General features: G+C 44.7%; 2 protein-coding genes across 3 annotated transcripts in view; both read right to left on the reverse strand.

Moving 5' to 3' along the window:
* The window catches only part of MAML1 (mastermind like transcriptional coactivator 1), a 74,293-nt gene extending 67,582 nt beyond the window's left edge, over nucleotides 1-6,711 (reverse strand). Inside the window, exon 1 of one of the 2 annotated variants that reach the window (XM_077138222.1) lies at nucleotides 6,403-6,711. In XM_077138222.1, coding sequence (XP_076994337.1) covers nucleotides 6,403-6,711 — 309 coding nt within the window. Of the gene's footprint in view, nucleotides 1-461; nucleotides 6,341-6,402 lie in introns of those variants that run through there. The other variant, XM_077138223.1, reaches the window with a different exon arrangement.
* A 2,975-nt stretch (nucleotides 6,712-9,686) lies between these two features.
* CANX (calnexin) overlaps nucleotides 9,687-20,860 on the reverse strand; it is a 37,235-nt gene continuing 26,061 nt past the window's right edge. Inside the window, exons 9-15 of the mRNA XM_077138225.1 lie at nucleotides 17,508-17,621; nucleotides 17,056-17,212; nucleotides 15,702-15,917; nucleotides 14,797-14,916; nucleotides 13,607-13,736; nucleotides 13,356-13,435; nucleotides 9,687-11,075 (exon numbers count right to left, since the gene is read on the reverse strand). Of these exons, the coding sequence (XP_076994340.1) occupies nucleotides 11,022-11,075; nucleotides 13,356-13,435; nucleotides 13,607-13,736; nucleotides 14,797-14,916; nucleotides 15,702-15,917; nucleotides 17,056-17,212; nucleotides 17,508-17,621 (871 nt within the window). The 3' untranslated portion in view covers nucleotides 9,687-11,021. The remainder of the gene's footprint in view (nucleotides 11,076-13,355; nucleotides 13,436-13,606; nucleotides 13,737-14,796; nucleotides 14,917-15,701; nucleotides 15,918-17,055; nucleotides 17,213-17,507; nucleotides 17,622-20,860) is intronic.

Below are 20,860 nucleotides of genomic sequence, written 5' to 3' on the forward strand. Positions count from 1 at the left end.
TTTCCAGACTTAAGACAGTTTACAGACGCAGAGCCCCTCAAACGAGGGGAGGGTGGGGCATTCTTGGGGAAGGACCCTTTAACACTGCCCAAAGTTTACAGTTACCCTTCCCCACAGCCTTCCCCAAGGAGACCTACGGCCTTTTACTAGGGAGACCATACTTTGGGGAAAAGGATTATTTTAGGGATTACTGGACATTGGCTCAGAACTGACAGGTGATCGATGGGGTTTTAGCTCAGGTCTGTCTGACAGTGGGTCCAGTGGGTCCCCAGATCCACTGTGTGGCCATTTCCCCAGTTCAGAATGCGTAACTGGAATCAACACACTCAGCAACTCGCAGAATCCCCACACTGGTTCTCTGACTGGTGGAGTGAGGGCTACTATAATAGTAAAAGCCAAACGGAAGCCAGTAGAACTGCACCCCCCCCCCCCCAAGCAAAGTAGTAAATAAGAAGCAATACCAGATTTCTGGAGAGACTGCAGAGATTATTGTCACTCTTAAGGACTTGAAGGATGCAGGAGTGGTGATCACATCCCCATTCAACTCTATTTGGCCTGTGCAGAAAACAAACGGGTCTTGGAGGATCACAGTGGATTATCATAATTTAACCAGGTGGTGACTCCAATTGCAGCTGCTGATCCAGTGGTGGTATCACTGCTTGGGCAAAGCAACACCTTGCTTGGTACCTGATATGCAGCTATTGACCTGACAAATGTTTTTTTTTTTCAATGGCTATTAGTAAGGGCCACCAGAAACAGTTTGCATTCAGCTGGTAAGGACAGTAGTATACCTTCACCATCCCGCCTCAGGGGCAGATCAACTTCCCAGCCCTGTGTCATAATTTCGTCTGCAGGGACCTTGATTATTTCTCCCTCCCACAAGACATCATATTGGTCTATTACATTAATGATACCATATTGATTGGATCTAGTGAGCAAGAAGTAGCAACTACTCTAGACTTATCGGTTAGGTATTTGCATGTCAGGGGATGGGAGATATATACAACAAAAATACAGGGACCTTCCACCCCAGTGAAATTTCCACTAGGCGTCCAGTAGTGTGGGGCATGTCAAGATATCCCTATTAAGGTGAAAGATAAGTTTCTGCATCTGGCCCCTCCTGTGACCAACAGAGGCACAACGTCTAGTTGGCCTCTTTGGATTTTGGAGACTATATATTCTTCATTTGGGTGTACTACTACAGCCAATTTACCAAGTGACCAGAAAAGCTGTTAGTTTTGAATAGGCACTGGAAGAGGAGGCTCTGTGACATGTCCAGGCTGCTGTGCAAGCTGCTCTGCCACTTGGGCCGTATGATCCAACAGGTCCTATGGTGCTGGAAGTGTCAGTGGCAAACAAGGATGCTGTCTGGAGCCGTCGGCAGGCCCCTATAGGAGAATCACAATGCAGACCTTAGGATTTGGGGGCAAAGCCTTACCATCTGCTGCAGAAAATTACTATCCTTTTGAGAAACAGCTTTTAGCCTGCTACTGGGCCTTGGTCGAGACTGACTGCTTAACCATGGGCCACTAAATTACCATGAGACCTAAGTTGCCAATCATGAGCTGGCTGTTGTCTGACCCTCCAAAACATAAAGTTGGGCATGTGCAGCAGCACTTCATCACAAAACGGAAATGGTATATAAGAGACAGGGCTCAAGCAGGTCCTGAAGGCACAAGTTACATGAGGAATTGGCCCAAATGCCCATGGTCCCCACTCATGCCACATTACCTTCTCTTTCCCGGCCCAGAGCTATAGCCTCTTGTGGAATTCCTTACAGTGAACTGACTGAGGAAGAGAAAACTTGAGCCTGGTTTACAGATGGTTCCACATGATATGCAGGTACCACCCGGAAGTGGACATCTACAGCACTACAACCCTTTCTGGGGTGTCCTTGAAGGACACTGGTGAGGGGAAATTCTTCCAGTGGGTGGAAATCCAAGCAGTGCACCTGCTTGTTCATCTTGCTTGGAAGGAGAACTGACCAGAGGTGCATTTGTATACTGACTCATGGTCTGTTGCTAATCGTTTAGCTGGATGGTCACAGAATGTGAACCAGAGGGTGATTGCAGCAGAGGAAGGTTTTAATAATCAAGTGGATAAGATGACCTGTTCTGTAGATACAAACCAGCCTCTTTCTTCAGCCACTCCTACCTTTTGCCTAATGGGCTCAGGAACAAAGCAGGCATGGTGGCAGGGATGGAGGTTATGCATGGGCTCAGCAACACGGACTTCCACTCACCAAGGCTCACCTGGCTATAGCCTCTGCTGAGTGTCCAATCTGCCAGCAATAGGGACCCACGCTCAGACCCCAGTATGGCACCACTCCCCAAGGTTATCAGCCTGCTACCTGATGGCAGATCGATCACACTGTATCACTTCCATCATGGCAGGGCCAGTGATTTGTTCTAAATGAAACAGACACACACTCTGGATGTGGGTTTGCCTTCTCTGTACGTAACGCTTCCCCAAAAACTACCATCCGTGGACCTAGGGAATACTTTATCCACCGTTATGGTATTCCACACAACACTGCTTCTGATCAAGGAACCCACGGGAATGGGGACATGCTCATGGAATTCTCTGGTCTTACCATGCCTCCCATCATCCGGAGGCAACTGGGTTGACAGAACAGTGGAATGGCCTTTTGAAGACCCAATTACGGTGCCAACCAGGTGGCAGCATCTTGCAGGGCTCGGCCATATTCTCCAGGAGGCTGCGTGTGCTCTGAGTCAGCAACTGCCGATTCTTCCACAGCCAAGATTCATGGGTCCAGGAATCGAGGGGTGGAAATGGGAAGGACACCTCTCACTATCACCCCTAGTGACCCACTAGGAAAATTTCTGCTTCCTGTCCCTGTGACCTTGAGCCCTGCTGGTCTACAGGTTTTAGTTCCAAAAGCAGGAATGCTCCTACCAGGAGACACAACAAAGATTCCACTGAACTGGAAGTTAAGACTGCCACCTGGTAACTTTGGACTTCTCAATGCACTGAATCAACAGGCATAATAGGGGATTACTGTCCTGTCTGGGGTGACTGATCCACACTATCAAGGGAAAATAAGACTGCAACTACACATATGGAAGAAAAATTTTCCTGGAATACAAGAGATCCTCTAGGGCATCTCTTAGTACTACTATGCCCTGAGATTAAAGTCAATGGAAAACTGTAACAATCCAATCCAGGCAGGATTACCAATGGCCCAGAAACTTCAGAAATGGAGACTTGAGTCATCCCACTAGCCAAAGAACCATGGCCAGCTTAAGTGCTTGCTGAGGGTAAAGGGAACATGCAATGTATAGTAGAAAAAGGTAGTGATAAATATGAACTACGACCACATGATCAGTTTAAGAACATGATTACAGGAGAGTATCTTCTGTTATGTTCAGAAACATCTACTCCCTGGAAATAATGCAAGGTTATTTACATGATCCCTACATAAGTTTGCTCACAAAATCATTACCAACATTATGTACACTTTCATTGCTGTTAGGATACTGGAGGGTTCAGGGGTAGAGAGCCATGATATGGGTGGCTTAATCTCACTTGGTTCAAAGACAAAGCTGAGAGAGTGAAATAGAGGGAGAGAGAAAGCACGAACCATGAAGCAAATGGGGTACAATGTTGACAAAGGGTGAGTGAGCCTGGGTAAAGGGTATGCAGGCCTTCTTTGTACTATCTGCACGTCTTTTCTGTATGTTTGAAATTATTTCCAATTAAAAGGTTAAAAAAAGAGAAATCTTGCACATCTGAAACTAGATAGGGAAAGCAATTTCCAGGACAAATGGATGTATGCAATGGTCAAACTGCTTTGCCAAGTCCACAACCACTTAGCAGTAATGCTCTTCTCTGCTCAGCAGCACAAAAAACAAGATTGCTATAGAGAATGAGAATAACTTTTATTGTATTTTACTAAAAGAAAATGGTCAACCTACTACAAAACAGTAGTTTCATTTAGCAAATAAATGACTATAAACTGGTAGGATAATTTTCCATAACACAGCATTCTTAATAGAAAAATCAATCATCTCATTAGAATATTGCTTTTTCTTTCTTTCTTTTTAGGAGCACAAACAGTATAAAGGTCAACCTCTGAAAATCAGAATAGGAAAAAAAAACACCTGAGACATTTCTAATAGTGTAAACAGATAATTGTTAAGACTTTGCTGTGGTGGGATATCCTAAGAAGGAAAAAAAAAAACTGAAGGTGAACCCTATTAACAAATTCAGCCCCCTTCCAGTTGTACAAATGGTTTGCTGACAGTAACTCTGGCTATGAAATGGTCGCCTGCCAGCTCTGTCAGGGACATTCACGAGACCAGGTATGTATGTGGAAGCGTTAGAAGAAACAATGGCTAAGAGACTGGGCACAAAGCTCTGCTCTCCAGGTGGCTTGTACTAAGTCAAGGACTCTCCCCTCCTGTGAACTGAAAGCGCCACTGCTTCTTAGCCATTGCCCCATTCCTACTACCCCATTCCAAGGCCAACAGGAATGCTGTGGGCCTGAAATGTAACACTGTTGCTCACGGAGACATGGAAATACACTTCTGTTCTAAGAAGTAAGCTCACCGACATGTGGGTCAAGGTAGAAGGCAAATACACCAACATGACAAGGCCCATCTGGTGAAGCTCTTAAGCCAGAGGGATGAATGACAAGTCAGAATCAAGCTCCAACACACCCAGAACTCACTTCTCTCAAAACAGCATCCTAGCATCTCCCCAGCAACTCAGGCAGCAAAATATCACATAGGGTCTTTTTTTTTTTCTTTTACCATAACCTTAAAAAGAAATTTAGTCACTACTTACCTACTTCGCAGAACTATGTGTTAACCTAAGATTTTTAGCAAGTCATTATCGACTTAAATTGGAATGACCACACACTCCTCTCCCAGACTTCCCTTAAAACAAAACACAGCTCATGAAATTAAGCCATTTTGCTTTTTGAGGGTGGAAAACAAGAGGATAGATTTCTGCACAGCAATCACTCAACAAACCTGTGCTGAGGGCCCAAGGTCTGCGCCCTCCCTGCCTCCAGGAGCTTATGACCCAAGGGAGTGTGCGACTGTGTGCTAACGTAAGTGGCACAGACAACACGTGTGCTGGATGCCCCGACAGAGGACACTGACTGGGGTCGGCTGGGTGATCAGAGACTAGCCTGAAGAGGTGGACCGGGAAGGACCGCACATCTGAAAGGCGGGCAGGAGGGTTCTGCAGGCAGCGCTTCCCTTCCTGAAATCCTTTCACATTCACACTCCTTTCTTTTGAGACTGGTAAGAACCCCGGGGATAAGAAGCCAAGCATTCCCTGGCTTACAAAAGAGAAAAGCAAGGCTGACCAGACTTGCCCAGTCGATTCAATCAGCAATGAAATCTAGGTTGAACCCAGGTCTTGCAGTTCAGTAGCCCAGACCAGCATGGGAGAGGACCAGGAAAATAACTCAACCAGAGTGGAGGACCCGGGGAGCGGACGCGAAGGGCGGGTTAGGCCCGACTGGACCTGAAAGCCGAGCCAAGAGAACGTGAGCTTCATCCCTGCAAGCAACACGAGGGCTTTTAGCTTCATGACAGCAGGATTTTAGAGAGATCGGCCACTGAGAATGAAAAAGGAGAAAGAGACTTAGAAACCAGAATGCGGGGAAAGCCCTGCCATGGCCCAGCTGAGCGGTAATGAAGGCATGAATGAGAAAACACAGAACGAAGCAGCACGGCGACCCTGGTTTTAAACTTTAAGTTACCAGGAGAACTACGTGCACAAAATCTTGTGGTTTCCCTCTTTCTTACAGAAATCCATGGCAGGGAGGTAAAAAGTCCCTATCAACCAATTTCACGAACTGTTTACTAGGAACCCGGAGCGCATTCGCGATCCATCGGAGACCTTCCACAGTCCCATAAATAAAAACGGCAATGGTCAATGCCGTGGGAATCGCGAGTCCACAAATGTCAGGGGCGCCTAAAAGAGGGAATACATTCCCGCAACTCGATGCGCAGCGCCGCGCATTTTACTAAGGTCTCCAAAGACTTGGGGTTTTCCGTCCAGCACAGTTCGCTGGGGCGACCCCAAGGCCGCCTCAGGTCCGCGCTTAAGCCCCGTCCTGGAAGCACAGGCCCCTGCAAATCGCAAAGGCCCCATGAACGTTTGCCAAGTAAACGGGACCAAACCGACCGGCAAGAGCGACGCCTCCATGGCAGGCGGCCCTAACGCCAGTCGGCTCCAGAGTAAAGGGCTCAAGATTTCGGGTTTAAGGGGCGAGGAAAACGGCCCGGCCAGAGAGCGCCGGGGCCCCCGGAGACCTCCCGATCGTCGTCTCTACCGGAGGCTCTTCTCCCGCGCGCAGGACCCCAAGCGGCCTCCGCGGGCAGGGGGTGCGTTTTCGGGAGGAGGGGGCGCCGCCGCCCTACTCACCGCGACCGGGCGGCCGTGCTCCGGGCCGTCGGCGGCGTCCAGTCGCGGGGCGGGCGCGGGCGGCGGGGCCGGGGCGGGCGGCTGCCGGTGCTTGCCGGCGCGCTTGGCCTTGGCCTGGATGCAGCGCTGGTGCAGGGCGAAGGTGTGCTGGCGCTCCAGCTCCAGGCGCTCGGGCGACACGGCCTCGTAGCGGGCCTCGCAGGTGCTGTGGTGGCGCCGGCACAGCTCGATGCGCCGGCGGAGGCGCTCCATGACGGCGCTGTGCCGCGGCAGCGCGAACTCCGCCATGGGGCAGGCGGGCAGCACCATGGGCCGCGGGCGGGCCAGGCCGGGCAGCTCCGGGCCGGCTGGCGACGCGCGCTCCCCTCCCCGCCGGCGGCCGCCGTCCGCCTCAGGGCCGCGCCATAGCCAGGCGCGCGGCAGGAAAGGCTCGCGCGCTGCGACGGGCGGCAGGGGATCCTCCTCCCGCCCGGCTCGGCCCGGGCCCGGGCCGGCGCTCGCTGCCCACCTCAGGCCTTGGCGCGTCCCTGCCGCCCCAGCCCCATTGTTATCCGCGCCGCTGCTGCCGCCATCTTAAAATTGTTTTCGGACCTCTCGGAAGAGGGCGGGGCCTCGGCGGGCGACTTCGGGCGTCAGGGGCTGACAAACAGGGACTCCGGCCAATCAGGGAAGGAGAGACGGGCCACCCGAGATAGAGGGGGAGAGCACGTCAGCGGCGTGCCCCGGCTCCCGAGCAGGGATTAAACGCGCTCTACGAAAGGGGCGGGGCCTGGCGAGCCGGCAACACGTGACCGTTGGGGGCCCGCCCCCGGGATAGGAGCTTCCGGGTGCGCCGAGATGATAGGGGTTTACAGGCATTCTGCGGCGAGGGGCGGAGCCTGGCAGGCCTGAGCACGTGACCTCTTGGGGCCAAGCCCCTGGAGAAGCCGCTTCCGGCTGCGCGAATTCAAAGACTCTCTACGGCGATGGGCGCGGCTTGGTGAGCCAAAGGCACGTGACTGCCGAGACCCGCCCCTGAAGCAAACCCTTCCGGGTGCGCGCGGCGAGGTGGGCGGTGGGCGGTGGGCGGTGGGCGAGCCGGGGTGGTGGGCGAGCCGAGCCCGGCTGTCTCTCCTTGGCTTCGTTCCTTTTGGTCGGACCGGCTCTGCTCGGGGCGAGCTGGGCGAATCTGAGCCCTACGAGCTCAGTTGCTCCCCTAAAGAGAAAGGGCTGGGGTGTGAGGAAGGGGTGGAGGGGCAGAGGGCCCCGCGGTGAACGAAGGTTCGGCGGGTCAGGCGGAGACCCTAAGCAGAGCTCGCCCACGACGGCTGTCCCTGTCGACCCGGCTCTGCGTGGCAGCTCGTAGGCAAAGGGCAGTCAGGGCAGTCAGGGCTGCCCGGCCGCCCGGAGCCGCGCCTGGCCCCCGCGAAGTGTGCCTTTCAAACTCGGAAGGGGGCGCGGGGCTGCAACCCACACCAAACGTTAGAAGCTGCGCTTTAATTACTTGTTAACATGCACTTGGAAATATATCGAAAGCAGTACGGGTAGGTCATAGAAAAATTCTTTCGGTATGATTTTGAAAATCATCCCTGAGACATGTAAAACTAATGGAAGATGGAGACCAAATGATATTTTGCAATAAAATCTCTCTCTCGCTATATATATGTTTTTAAGAATACTATATATTTTGTAATAAAAGCTTTGGCACTTCGTTTCCCAGTGCCTGCCTATGTTAAAAAAGAAAGGAACAAAACTCCGGTTCCTGTTAAGTCTTAAAAGAGAATATCTACCAATTACCAGTGGCACCCCCCCATCCGTTTCTGAACCTCTGTGGGTGATTACGCAACGGAATATACTGAACCACATAATCTGGCAGGAAAAGCAGGCAAGGAATAAATTTATATAAAAGACTGAATCAAATTCATGTTGTAAGATAATTACTCCCAGTCCATAATGAATTTCTGCCTATCAGCAAATTTTCATGCAGTGGCCAATTAAAGGAAGATTCACCCACTACAAAAACACACACACACTTAAGATCACCATGAAGTTCAGTCAAAAGCAGATACTTAATACAGGGCTTTAATGTAATACCATTTAGTAATTTCACAATTTGAAAAAAGCAAAAAGAGTACTTTGTGGATAAGAAGAATTGAGGGACCAACTGATGACATGGAGGAACTGAAGGTGGATTTTATGGGGTCCAGTTTCAGCCCTAAAATAATGCAAGACTTTTGCCATTAAAAACAGTCACAGTTCTCAAATTGCAGAGCCATCTTCATTTTAGAAACTAATGTTTCTTCAAACTATGATGGCCAAGGCCCTGGACCTGACATGATGTAGACACCCGCTGCTAAGTTAGTGGCACCCAAGACATGTATTTGGAATAATAGCGTCCATGTTTGGCTTTGGGTCTAAGATAAACTATTCTGTTTCTTTGTTTCATTTTGTCCTGTTTTTTAAACCAGTAATTAAACCATCCAGAGCCTAAAAAAAGAGAGGAATTGAGGGGCACATTAGTGGAAAGTGGGCATTTTACAATAGTGGGAGAGAGAACCAGGCTGTAAAATTCTAAATGGCCTTTTTAAGAATTGAAACCTTCTACTGGTCATTTCATTAGTATGTCAAATCAGGAGGCTGCACCTTAAAGAGTGTAAGAGAGAACCCAAAAAAAGGCACGTGGGGGTGGGGGTGGGGGTAGGGGCAAGGTTGCTAAATAACCCTAGGAAAGCCATAAACACTTAATGATTTGAACCACTCCACAATTCAGCTGGAAGCAATTGTGAGGCATGAATGCAATTCCAACAAAAGAGTGCCCAAGGCATATCTTTGGAAATGTAAGGGTCCCCACACTTGTGCTTCAAGGAGAAACCTGCAGACAGAGTTTCAGGTCTTGCTAAGTAACTGTTTATTTGCACTCAATACATTTGGGAAAGTCTGCTACATAGCTAAGGTCACTGTGACCACAGAACAAGAGATGAAAAGGGTAACGCACCAAACAGCAAGGACAATGCATCCCACCCTCAAAAGAATTTACATGAACCTGTAAAAATGTTAAACAACTTCTATGAATACCTCCCCAATATAAACACCGCAGAGTGTTTATATACTCAGTGCCAGGAACAGTATCATCAGTATTTGAAATGCCTCTGAAGAAAGAGTGAAGCAGATACCTACTTTTGAATAGGTGTGGTGTAATAATATCATTACACTCTTGATAGGGGAGGGACTCTGATAGCACCCACCTGAATTCCACATGAAAAAAAAACCTAAGATCACTTAAAAAAGAATCCTACAAGCCATACTTAAAAAAAAAACACTTGAACAGGATTGCTTTATTGGGTAATTTAAGACACAACTGTTACATGAATTGAAAATGAAAACTTGAAAGATGCAGCAGCTTTACACATCAGATGGCATGCTCTGTGTCATTCTTCCCACAAATACTTTTTAGCCTGCGTTCAATTACAGTCAATTCTGAATTGGCTCACCTCTGCATTAGACTTCTACAGTCTGCACAGAGTAACAAAAATGGGGAAAAAAGAAAGATTGTATTCTATCCTGTACTTCCCATCCTAGAAAGGTTGGGTCTGCTCAAAAAGGAAAAGAAAAAACATACACAGAATCACAATAAAGCTTAACACTATGCAGAGCTTATGATCGTTTTCAGCAACGAACAGCAAGCTGCGCTGTGAAGAAAATGCATAGCAGAGGAGAGTTGGGAATTCCAGGGACTCGGTAAGGAAAACAGTGTCAACACAGTGGAAGAAGTGATTAAAACACATCTGCATTAACTCCGGAGCTCACATGCTTTACTAACGTTCCTTAAAAAGCCGCATGTTCAAGAAGGCCAGAGGGCAGATGCCCCGTGTGCAATGTGACTGCTTAGGGCACATTAAATTGCCTCCTCCAAAGCTGTCTGAGAACTGCACAGTTAGTTCCAGGTGCCACCAAACACACATCCATGTAGCCAACATCAAGTGAAAAGGTGTTTTTCTTTTTGTATGTCTACTTTTAATACAACTTAAATGGAACCTTTATATAAATTTGGGCTTCCATCTAAGCCCTCATGCCTCAATTTCTTTAAGAGGAATTGAATGATGGCAGCAAGCAAAACAAGATTATAACCACAAATGACTCAGCTTGAAACATGATTATCAATTTTAAGGGACAGAGACACTTGAACATTTTGTAATACCAAACTTGGAAGAAAAAAAAAAGTACAAAAACTGTAATTCATTCCCCTAGCATTCTAAATGTTGGTGTTATTTCTGCACGGATAGATTACTATATTAAATTAAGCCAACATTTTAAAGACCAGCAAAGTTCTATCATTCTATTTTAGAAAACAAAGATGTTTAAAAACAAAAAAATACAAGTTAGTTTCTTCATGTTTCATTTCACAACCATTATGTTAAGTGTTTTCTTTCTACAAAAACAGGGTCCTTTATGTCACAACTGCAATTATTTACTGCTAGATGTTCAAAATTACAAGGGCCAGTGTTCGACTGGAACCTGTCGACGGTGTGGTTTTGAGGTTTTCAGGGTTTCAACCTAAGGTGTACCAGGTCCCCTCCTAGGACAATACTCGCAGGGAAAAGGGAGGGAGAAGAAATCACAGATCAAGTTCTTAAGACCGTTCACTCTCTTCGCGGCTTTCTGTTTCTTGGTGATCTGTTCAAAATTTCATCCTCCTGTTGGTTGAAAAGACAAGAAACTCTTCATAACTAGTGCACTTTTAAAGATAAAATTTACGATATTTTCAATATCAGCCAACCTGAGGGTGGCCTATGGACCAGATTATTACAAGGAGATACACCCCCAAAAATGGATGTCTCTAAAGTTGGTGGGCTTGTGAGTATTCTAATTTAGTTTACTTTTTTTGTTTTCCATAAACTAACCTACTTTAAAGACATTTCCTTTAAAAGGGAGAGACCGTATGACAGTCAAGACTACAACGGTCCGGTGCTCCTTCTGTTCTGCTGCGGCTCCTTTTTACTAGGTGAGACAGTCTGGGGATATAAAAAATGTGGCCTCAGCCTTCCAGCCAAAGCAGAGCATGTCCACAGAAAATGTAACCAAGGACACAAACAGCAGGACCTTTATCAGTAGGAGGGCAGAACGGAGGTAGCTAGAAACAGAACTTAGGTAGAGCTTTACAGGAAGGACCAGACTGAAACACAGAGAAGTGCTAGGGACCTCTGTAAGCAGATACAAACATCTAACAGTAAAAATGGTCTGGGGGACCCTCAGGAGAACATTAAGACAGAGGACATTTAAGCAGGGGTCAGGGAACAGCCCTCACATCAAGCTGGGTTTGAATTTGAACTCATCCTTCTGGCCATTCAGCCAGCCAGCCTTGGGGCCATCCTGGACTGTTCTCTTCTGTCAGAACCCATTCTCAGCCCCTCCACTCTTATCACCTTGTTCAGAGCCAAGACTGCCTGGACATTCCAGGGTTCTCCCTGGTCTACAGAAAGTGAACATCACACCTGCCCCCTGCCCCAAAGCCTGCAGTGGCTCCCCATGGTGCTGAGAGGGACAAGGTTTGTGAGGCCCTCCAATGGAGCTGCATGGCCTCCTCCCTCCACTATCATGCCCTTGGGCCCTTCAGGCCTCTGTGCTGGCTCTGCTCTCCGCCTGGAATACTCTCCTCACTGACAGCTCCATGGCAAAGCAGGCCTTCGTCTCCTGCGAGTTTGCTCAGGTGCCGCCTTTCAACAAGGCCCACCTTATTTAAAACTGCAATCCAAGCCACCCCCAGCACTTCCAATCAATACCTTTTCCTATCCTTTTTGGTTTCTTTTGCTTAGACAGCCTATTGCTTTCTAAATTTCAATGGCATTTACTTCCTTATGATGTTTTGTGTCTGTTTTCCTCTATTAAAATTTAAATTCAAAGGTAGGGGAGCTTTGTCTTATTCACTGTTGTATGCCAAACTCCTTGAATAACGCATGGAATTTATCATCTGTTAAGTGAGTGAATCAATTTATCTGTGGACAACAGGGATGAAGCTTAAGAAAACAGTGATTTGTGCAGAGGAATACGTCTAAGGGCTTGGTGAGGAGAGAGATGAGATGAGACAAATGTTAAATAATAACCTAAAAGGAATGGGAGAAAGATCAAAGGTGATGGTGGAGTTATACAGAGAAGGTAGGGTTTAAGGAATGAGTATGAGTGCTGAATCATACTGATATTTCTTTTGGCCTCCAGTACCTTAGAACAGCTAGAAATAAAAACCTGTAATTGTGGAATTTGTAACCCACACCAAACTCTGAAATGTGTCCTACAACTAATTGTTGCGATGTACTTTGAAATTTATTGCTTTTATGCATATATGTTATTTAAAGAGAAGGAGGAGTAACAGAGAAAATAGGGCATCAATATTTCTGTTGGTCTCCAGTGTCTTTGAGCAGCTAGAAGAAAAAACAAAAAACCTTGGAATTGTAACCCATGCCAAACTTTAAAATGTGTTGTATAACTACTTGTTAAAAAGTACTTAGAAATTTATTGCTTTTTGGTCTATATATTTCACAATAAAAAAAAAACATATTAAAAAAAATACCGGGTGGGCCACGGTGGCTCAACAGGCAAGAATGCTCGCCTGCCATGCCAGAGGACCCAGATTCGATTCCCGGTGCCTGCCCATGTAAAAATAAAAAAAAAAAATTTAAAAAAAAAAAAAAAACCTCAAATCTCATGTTAAAAAGCATTTTATTACTTTTTCTCCTAAAATATTATCTTACTCAAAGAAATGATTTTCACCACAGAAAAAACTTTGAGATTCAAATGTAGCTTGTAATTATCAAATGAAATGCTGGTCTGCATTATCAAGAGCCCCACCCACATAAAATCGTCCGACAGAACTTTTGCTGCCAAAGCCACTGCAAATCACCCTAGGACAATGCTCCCTCGACTTTAAATGTGCCTTTAACTCTGCCTGAAATAAAACACTAATCGCCCGCCTCTTTTACCTCTGCCTTAGGGTTTCTGTCTTCCTCCTCCTGACTGACAGAGCCACCGTCTTCTTCAGCATCACTTTTTTGTTTCTCTTCTAGAAGTTAGAAAAAACAACTGAGAAAACCTTACTTTTTTCAGTACTTAGACAATTACCATTAGAACACACTGCTAGGGTCTAAAACAGTCTTTACTGTAACTTGCTTATAATGCTTTGAAACGACGTCCTAGGGTCTTGGATTTCAGCAGATTCTGGTCCAATTCTTACCAAGTATCTCTTCAGCTACCCCCTCCTCATCTGCCTTGTCCTTGTCCTCCTCCTCCTTCTCTTCTTCCTCCTCCCTCACATCTGGCTGAGGAGCATCAGTCTTCTTGTACTCCACAGCACTGGGCTGCTTCTGAAATATTCCAAGTGAAGACACACTGTTCATATTTTAATAGATTCCATTATCACATGACTACTGCATATCCCTGGGAAAGACTCAGTACCAGGCTACATTCTGGGGGATAGATATACAGAAGTAAGATGCAATTCTTACCTTCAAGGGCCTTCCTTCTCCCGTGAGCATTGTGTGTGTGTGCACGTGTGTGAAGTGACTGAAGATGGAACAGCAAAAACAAAGGGATCAGGCAGAAAGTGCACGTCTGAGTACTCTAAGTTGACTGGAGCACAGATGTTGGGGGGGGGCAGACTAGAAAGCATTACAACTGCTTTGAGTACAAGATGAAGCATAATCTCCATTTAGCAGAAGTAAAGATAGCCTAATCAAAACTTTAAGATTTTTCTGTTGTCTCTTTATTTCTTTTTCTGAATTGAAGCAAGTGTTCTAAGAAATGATCATGATGATGAATATGCAACTATGTGATGATATTGTGAATTACTGATTATATATGTAGAATGGAATGATTATATGTTAGGAATATTTGTGTTTCTTCGTTGTCACGTATTTTTTCTTAATTTAAAATTAATTAAAAAAAACTTTAAGATTTCATTCAACAAAGGCTTAATAAGAATACTTAACACTAAGACTGCGGTACCCCCACCTTTCATTTCTCTTGGAAGGTGAGGATTTATAGGAGAATGGATAATGCAAAACCAAAGATCTCATTACAAAAGTTTAAGAACTGAAACAACTCTGCCAGGAGGAAAACTGGTTTGGGCCCAGAAGGATAGTTTGTATCTAAGTCTACTTTTTCAGAAAACTGCTGCCAAATATTGAAGACACAATAACTATATAGTGGTATAAAGAATTCTAGAAATTGAAGGGCCATAAATTCTACTCCTATCTGGGCACAATAAATGGCCACTGAGGTTTAGTGAATCCAAGTTTCGGAAGTGAATACCTTATCTGGCTCAGTTATTCGCAAGCTGCTACAAAGGAAACTTGAAGTTATCCTATCTTAGTGATTTTTAGCAGTACAAGAGTTCTTTCTAAAATCTTCAAAGAAAATTCTTACCTTTCCAGAACAGCAAAAGAGGATAATCAGGAACACAGGCAGAGCCACCGTCAGGACGTAGACCACCCAGAGCCACGGGCGCTCTTCGGCCGCCTCGAGCATCTGGCCCACCACACCAGGCTGAAACACAAGACACGCTCGTTCGGGGGGGTCTGGCCTTGGACCCCAAGTCTAGGCAAACAACTCTACTGTTCAGTTGCCACACAGCACTGCTCAAGCTCCTCCTTTTTTCAAAGAGCTCAAGCCAACACATTTATACAACCTAGAAGGGAAATTAGAGAAGAGCATCAATTTCCACGCTCCTTTCTATCATTAAGGTGACTTAACTCTGATAGGCAAGGAAATGACTTTCTTAAGTTACCTGTACTTGGTCTCCCTTAACCTCAGGAGCCAGTGAATGAGGACTTTCTTGACCTAAGTGTCCCTGACTCTCCAATTTCCAGCTCTGCCACATGACTAAGTGTTTGCAAATTCCATATATTGGGTCAACCAAGATTCAACATTTAAAAATGGATTAAAAAAATCAAAAAAAAAAAAAAAAGTGGATTAAAACACACCCTACACATAACACAAACAGAGAATCCAATTTTTGTGGGCAACATGGCTCACTGGCAGAGTTCTCGCCTGCCATTCCAGAGACCCAGGTTCAATTCCTGGTGCCTGCCCATGCAAAAAAAGAAAAAAAAAAAAAAGCTAAATTGAAAATCCAAAGCCACTACACACGACTAATGAAATCATGTCCAAAAACCCAGTATTTTGTCTTTTGCAGGCAACTTATCATCACTTCTTATGCCAATACTCCCAAATAAGCAAAGACATACCCTAAAAGATAATGTTTCACAAAAGTAGCATTTAGTTGCCCACAATAACAGGTATAAAAACATGAGAAACAAGCAAGCACCAACCTCGGCAGCCCCATCAGCAGCTTTTTTCAGACCCCATCCATCATTGGCCCAATCATCGACTACTCTTCGATCAGCACAAATTATAAAGTTGTCAAAAAAAATGTCAGAAGTCATGGACCATAGCTCCAAACCAATAGCACTAAAAGGAGTCATTCTGAAAGGTTCCAGGTCTTCAAAGAAATCTGGATTTGGTATTTTCCTTGGTTTCCAGATTCCCTAGGAAAACATATGAAAAGAGAAAATTATTTCAGAAAACAATAAACAAAAACCTGTGGTGAACCTACCATATAATGAATTCTTTATGGTCCATGAAGATAAACATTGACTTTATGAGACAGAAGTGAGAAGCAGGAGTAGTAAATCTGGTGCTGTGGCCAACACTGTGCTGAGGGTTGTCCAAGTTCTACCTCTAAGATAGCAGAACCCTAACTACTTTCTTTCTCTAATATTCCCCACCACTTGGTGCAAACCACAACAACATGGCTTCCCCTCAACTGCTCCAGCAGCCTCCACTCTCATCAGCTGCAGTGTGGGTTGGGAGTGCAAAACAGCACAGGCTTTTTCAGGTGATTTACAATGTACGTGATCATTAAGCGGCAACTTCACATCTAGATACTGCCCAGAGAACAACACATCCGCTGAGATACGGATGAGGGTGATTTACTGCAGCATTGACTCTAAATGCAAAAATGGCCATCCACCAAAATAGCCATCCACAGGGCAGCTGAACAGCAATTTTAGATTTATCTTGTTTGACTACACAGTTAAAAATACATTTGAACACAGATAACATACAGACAATGTGTGCATGCAGACAGACCTACACTTTACACTTTAAAGGCTGACAAATGAAGTGGAAATGAATGATGACAATTTTACTGGGGTACAAACCAGAAGAGGGGTTGCATCCTTATGTTATGCCCTTACTTGATCCCCAAGGTTCTGTCAGCGGGAGATGGTGAGGCCAAGAAAGGAGCTGGTTTGCCATGGCCGAGGCTCCACTCACATCACTCCCTCTCTCCACCGCTTTGCAGAGACGGCCAATCCTGAGACCTGGAAGGCCTATGGTGGGGGCAGCGCTGCCACCTGACAGCAGGGTGCCCAAGCCCTAAGTTCTCCATCTTTTTCTCTTAGTTCTTAAACTTATGTTTTAAGGCAACAACGAATGCCGTTCTCTCCAGATTCTAAGTTTATCTTTCTTTACAACACTTAACCCATTAAGATCTCAGTTTATGAAGTCTGCTTTGTTTTTAGTTCGATAATTTGAATACAGTGATCCACCTAGCAGCATCAGAGCAGAAAACTTTGAATATGAAGATCAGTAAAAGCAGGTAAGTCATTAAGAGGCACAAACCTGGTAGTTAGGGTTGTCAATCATGGGAGGCTTCCATTTACCCTTGTAATTCGGGTTGTCTATCATAGGTCGCTGCCAGGCGCCACAACCAGGAGCCGATTCACACTTGGGGTTGGCGATCTGGGGAGCTTCCCACTCTCCATCCATATCCTCATCCCTGTGGAGACGTAAAAGGCAAACTGCAAATGGTTTCCGTGAGGAGGAACAAAGATCAAATGCAAGCACTCTCAGAGATACTACCAGGATGCTTTTACAACATCATGCTGTAAGACACTTTTGCCTTTTGTTTCTGTACTTCTAATAACAGTGTCTTTCAATGAGAGAAGTATCAAAAAGCAGAAATTGCAATTAAATTTGTCAAGCTCTACACAAAAATCTGGGCACTTTGCTGTATTTGAGACTTAGTTGAACGAAAAAAAAAAACAAATTAATTAAAAAGCTACTGCGCTTACCAGTCCTCTGGCTTGTCCGCATCTGGGTCAGGAATGTACTCTGGTTCGTCATCTAACCAGCCTTCAGGTTTTGTGGCCTCTTCATCGGAAATCTTAGCAGGGGCATCTTCATCCCTTAAACAAAAGGAAAAAGCCAGTAAAGACAACATTGGCCAAAAATCACCGTGTAGTCCACTTCATGAATCTGAAACAGGGCACTCTTAACCGAATTTTCAGAATGGGCCAAGGACAGATGAGTAAAAACATAAATATTAGGGGAGGAGGTAAAAAAAATTGGGTAGATTGAAATACCAGTGATCAATGAGAGGGAGGAGTAAGGAGTATGGGACATATGAGTTTTTTCTTTGCTGTTTTTATTTCTTTTTCTGCAGTGATGCAAATGTTCTAAAAATGATCATGGTGATGAATGCACAACCATGTGATGATACTGTGAGCCACTGACTGGATACTTTGGATGGACTATGTGTGTGCGAAGATTTCTCCATAAAAATTTTAAAATGGGCCAAGGACTTGAAAAGACATTTCTCCAAGGAAGATCTACAAATTGCCAAGAAGCATCATCAGCCCCCAGAGAAATGCATGCAAAATCCAAACCACATGAGATGCTACTTCACGCCTACTAGGGGTAGCTGCACTAAAAAAAGGAACAAGGGGAAAGTAACTAGTGCTGGCCAGGATGCAGACAAATTAGAGCCCTCAGACACCGCTGGTGAGAATATGAAATGGTGCAGCACTCTAGAAAGCAGTTTCTACGTGAGCACAGTTCCCACAGGACTCGCAATTCTACACCCAGATGAACCGAAAACATCCGCTCACACAAAAGCTTGTACATGAATGGTCAAAGCACTATTCCTAACAGCCCAAGTGTCCATCAATTGATGAATGGGTGAGCACAATGTGGGACATCCATACAGTGGAGTTATCTGGTAAGAGGAAGGAGTGAAGTTCTGATACAAGCTACCACATGGACAAACCTTGAAACATTATGCTAAGAAGTCAGTCATAGAAGAGCACATTTACAAGATTCCATTATATGAAATATCCAAAGCAGGGCAAACCCACAGAGACAGAAAGCAGATAAGTAGTTTAAGGGACTGAGGGAAAGAGGGAAGTAGGCATCAACTGCTTAACGGGTATGGGGTACTTTCTTTTTGGAGTGATAAAACGTTCTGGAATTAAGATAATGGTGGTGGTGACAAAACTTGTGAATATATGAAAATCCACTTGACTGTACACTTTTACAAGCCAAATTTTATGGTATGGGAATTCTATCTTAGTGAAAAAAAATTTTCGTACTAAAAACACTCAGCTAGGAATGGGCAACTTCCTAGTTTCGTGCATTTGGAACAGCTAGGAGGAAAAACCTGAAATTGTGAAACTGTCACCCATACCAAACTTTGAAATCTGTTCATAACAACATGTTACCATGTACTCTGAAATGAACTGCTTTTTTGTACATATGTTATATTTCACACACACATACATAAGTTCTAAAAAAGAAAAATTATAAGCTGTTGCCATAAGTCAGCATCAAAACAAAGGCACTTGCTATCCTTGGTAGGATTATGCTTGTTTATACCAATTTTAAATTATGTGAGACCAAAAATTTGTTTAATAGTCACCTACCCTTTTAAACATTTACTCCACCTGTCTCCCTACTCCAAAAAAGCTAGTTAAGGAATACAGTACACAACAAAGCCAAGTTCAAATATAAAGACAGTCTACTATACAAATGAAACTGACATTTATATTAGTGCAACATAAAAAGTCACACATACAAACCCAGTATTTAGAGATAAGAATGAAGCCAATCAGGTCGGGATTAAGGTAATTCAGAACATGGGGGTAAGGAAGACATTGTCTGTATTTTAGAACCTCACCTACTCTTTGAAAACAAATGAAGAAAGGTTTATTTGGTCCAGAAGCTAAATTTTCTGTAGCACATAATCTAAGTCAACCTGTCTGGATGGCTCATTTAAACGAAACAAACACAGGGAGCCAGAATAAGAACGAGGGCCTTTAATCCTGTATAGCTTAATGTAAAGCCTGGATACATCCTAGAATATATTAAGTAGATAATCAAAAAGTATTGGCAAAATCCCTCAAGGGATGAGAGAAAAAATATGGAACTATTAAATTTTACCACCAGGGAACCCCCTGATAGTGTGTCAAACATTAGGGACAACCAAATCAACAGGCCAAGCCCTTGATCTTAAGGCTTGCAATTGTGAAGCTTATGTAGGTAGCAGGGAAGCTTAATAGCCTACCTATAAGTATGCCTAAGAGTACTACTGGAGGACCTCTTTTGTTTTTCAGATGTGGCCTCACTCTCTCTAACCGGACTCTGCAAGTGAAATCATTGCCCTCCCCCCTACGTGGAATATGACATCCAGGGATGAAAGTTTCCCTGGTGGCGTGGAAGATGAGTCCCAGGGATGAATCCGGCCCTGGCATGATGGGATCAACAATTCCATCTTGACCAAAAGAAGAAAAAGAAGTGTAACTAATAAAGTATCAGTGGCTGACAAGAGTTCAAATGGAGTCGAGAGGCTACTCTGGGGGTCACTTTTATGCAAGCTTTAGTTAGACATTGCTACGTATCATAACTTGCCAAACCCCAACCAAAACCATTCCAGTCAATCATAAAAAACACCCAGGGCAATATATAATATTCTACAAAGGTTCTATGCACTAGGGTAACTTTCTAGAAACCTACAACCTCCAGATGGGTCGCTGTACCAGATGAGTCCTGAAGTTAGAGGGCCCAGCCTCTCCTAAGCATCAGCTAGTTCCATCTCCCTACCCCATATTATTGACAGCCCCTTCCAACATGAAAAAATGACAATGGCCATAGCCCAAATACCCCTAAAGAGTGGGACAGTGAGGGTGGAGTACAGAGAAGGTAGAATTTAACAAATGAATATGATTGCTGAGTCATTATACTGACATTTCTTTTAGTCTCCAGTATCTTAGAGCAGCTAGAAGTAAAAACTAAAACTGTGGAATTGTAACCCATATGAAACTCTGAAATCCGTTCTACAACTAATTGTTGTGCTGTGCTTTGAAGTTTATTGCTTTTTTGTATATATGATATTTTTCACACACACACACACACACAAAGTTGACTGTAATGATAAAAAAATATATATTCCTTCTAGCCCCCAATGTTCTGGAGCAGAGAAAAGGAAAAATCTAAGATGGAATGGCAGTCCACAACAAACTCTGGGAGTTGTCCTGTAACTACTTGTTGAAAAGTGCTTTGAAAACTTGCTCTTTTCTTTCTTTGCTTTGTACGTATGTTATAATATATAATTTAAAAAGTTAAAAATAAATAAATAAATAAATAAAAAGTT

Source organism: Tamandua tetradactyla, chromosome 20 (assembly GCF_023851605.1).
Source record: "Tamandua tetradactyla isolate mTamTet1 chromosome 20, mTamTet1.pri, whole genome shotgun sequence".
NCBI lineage: Eukaryota > Metazoa > Chordata > Mammalia > Pilosa > Myrmecophagidae > Tamandua > Tamandua tetradactyla.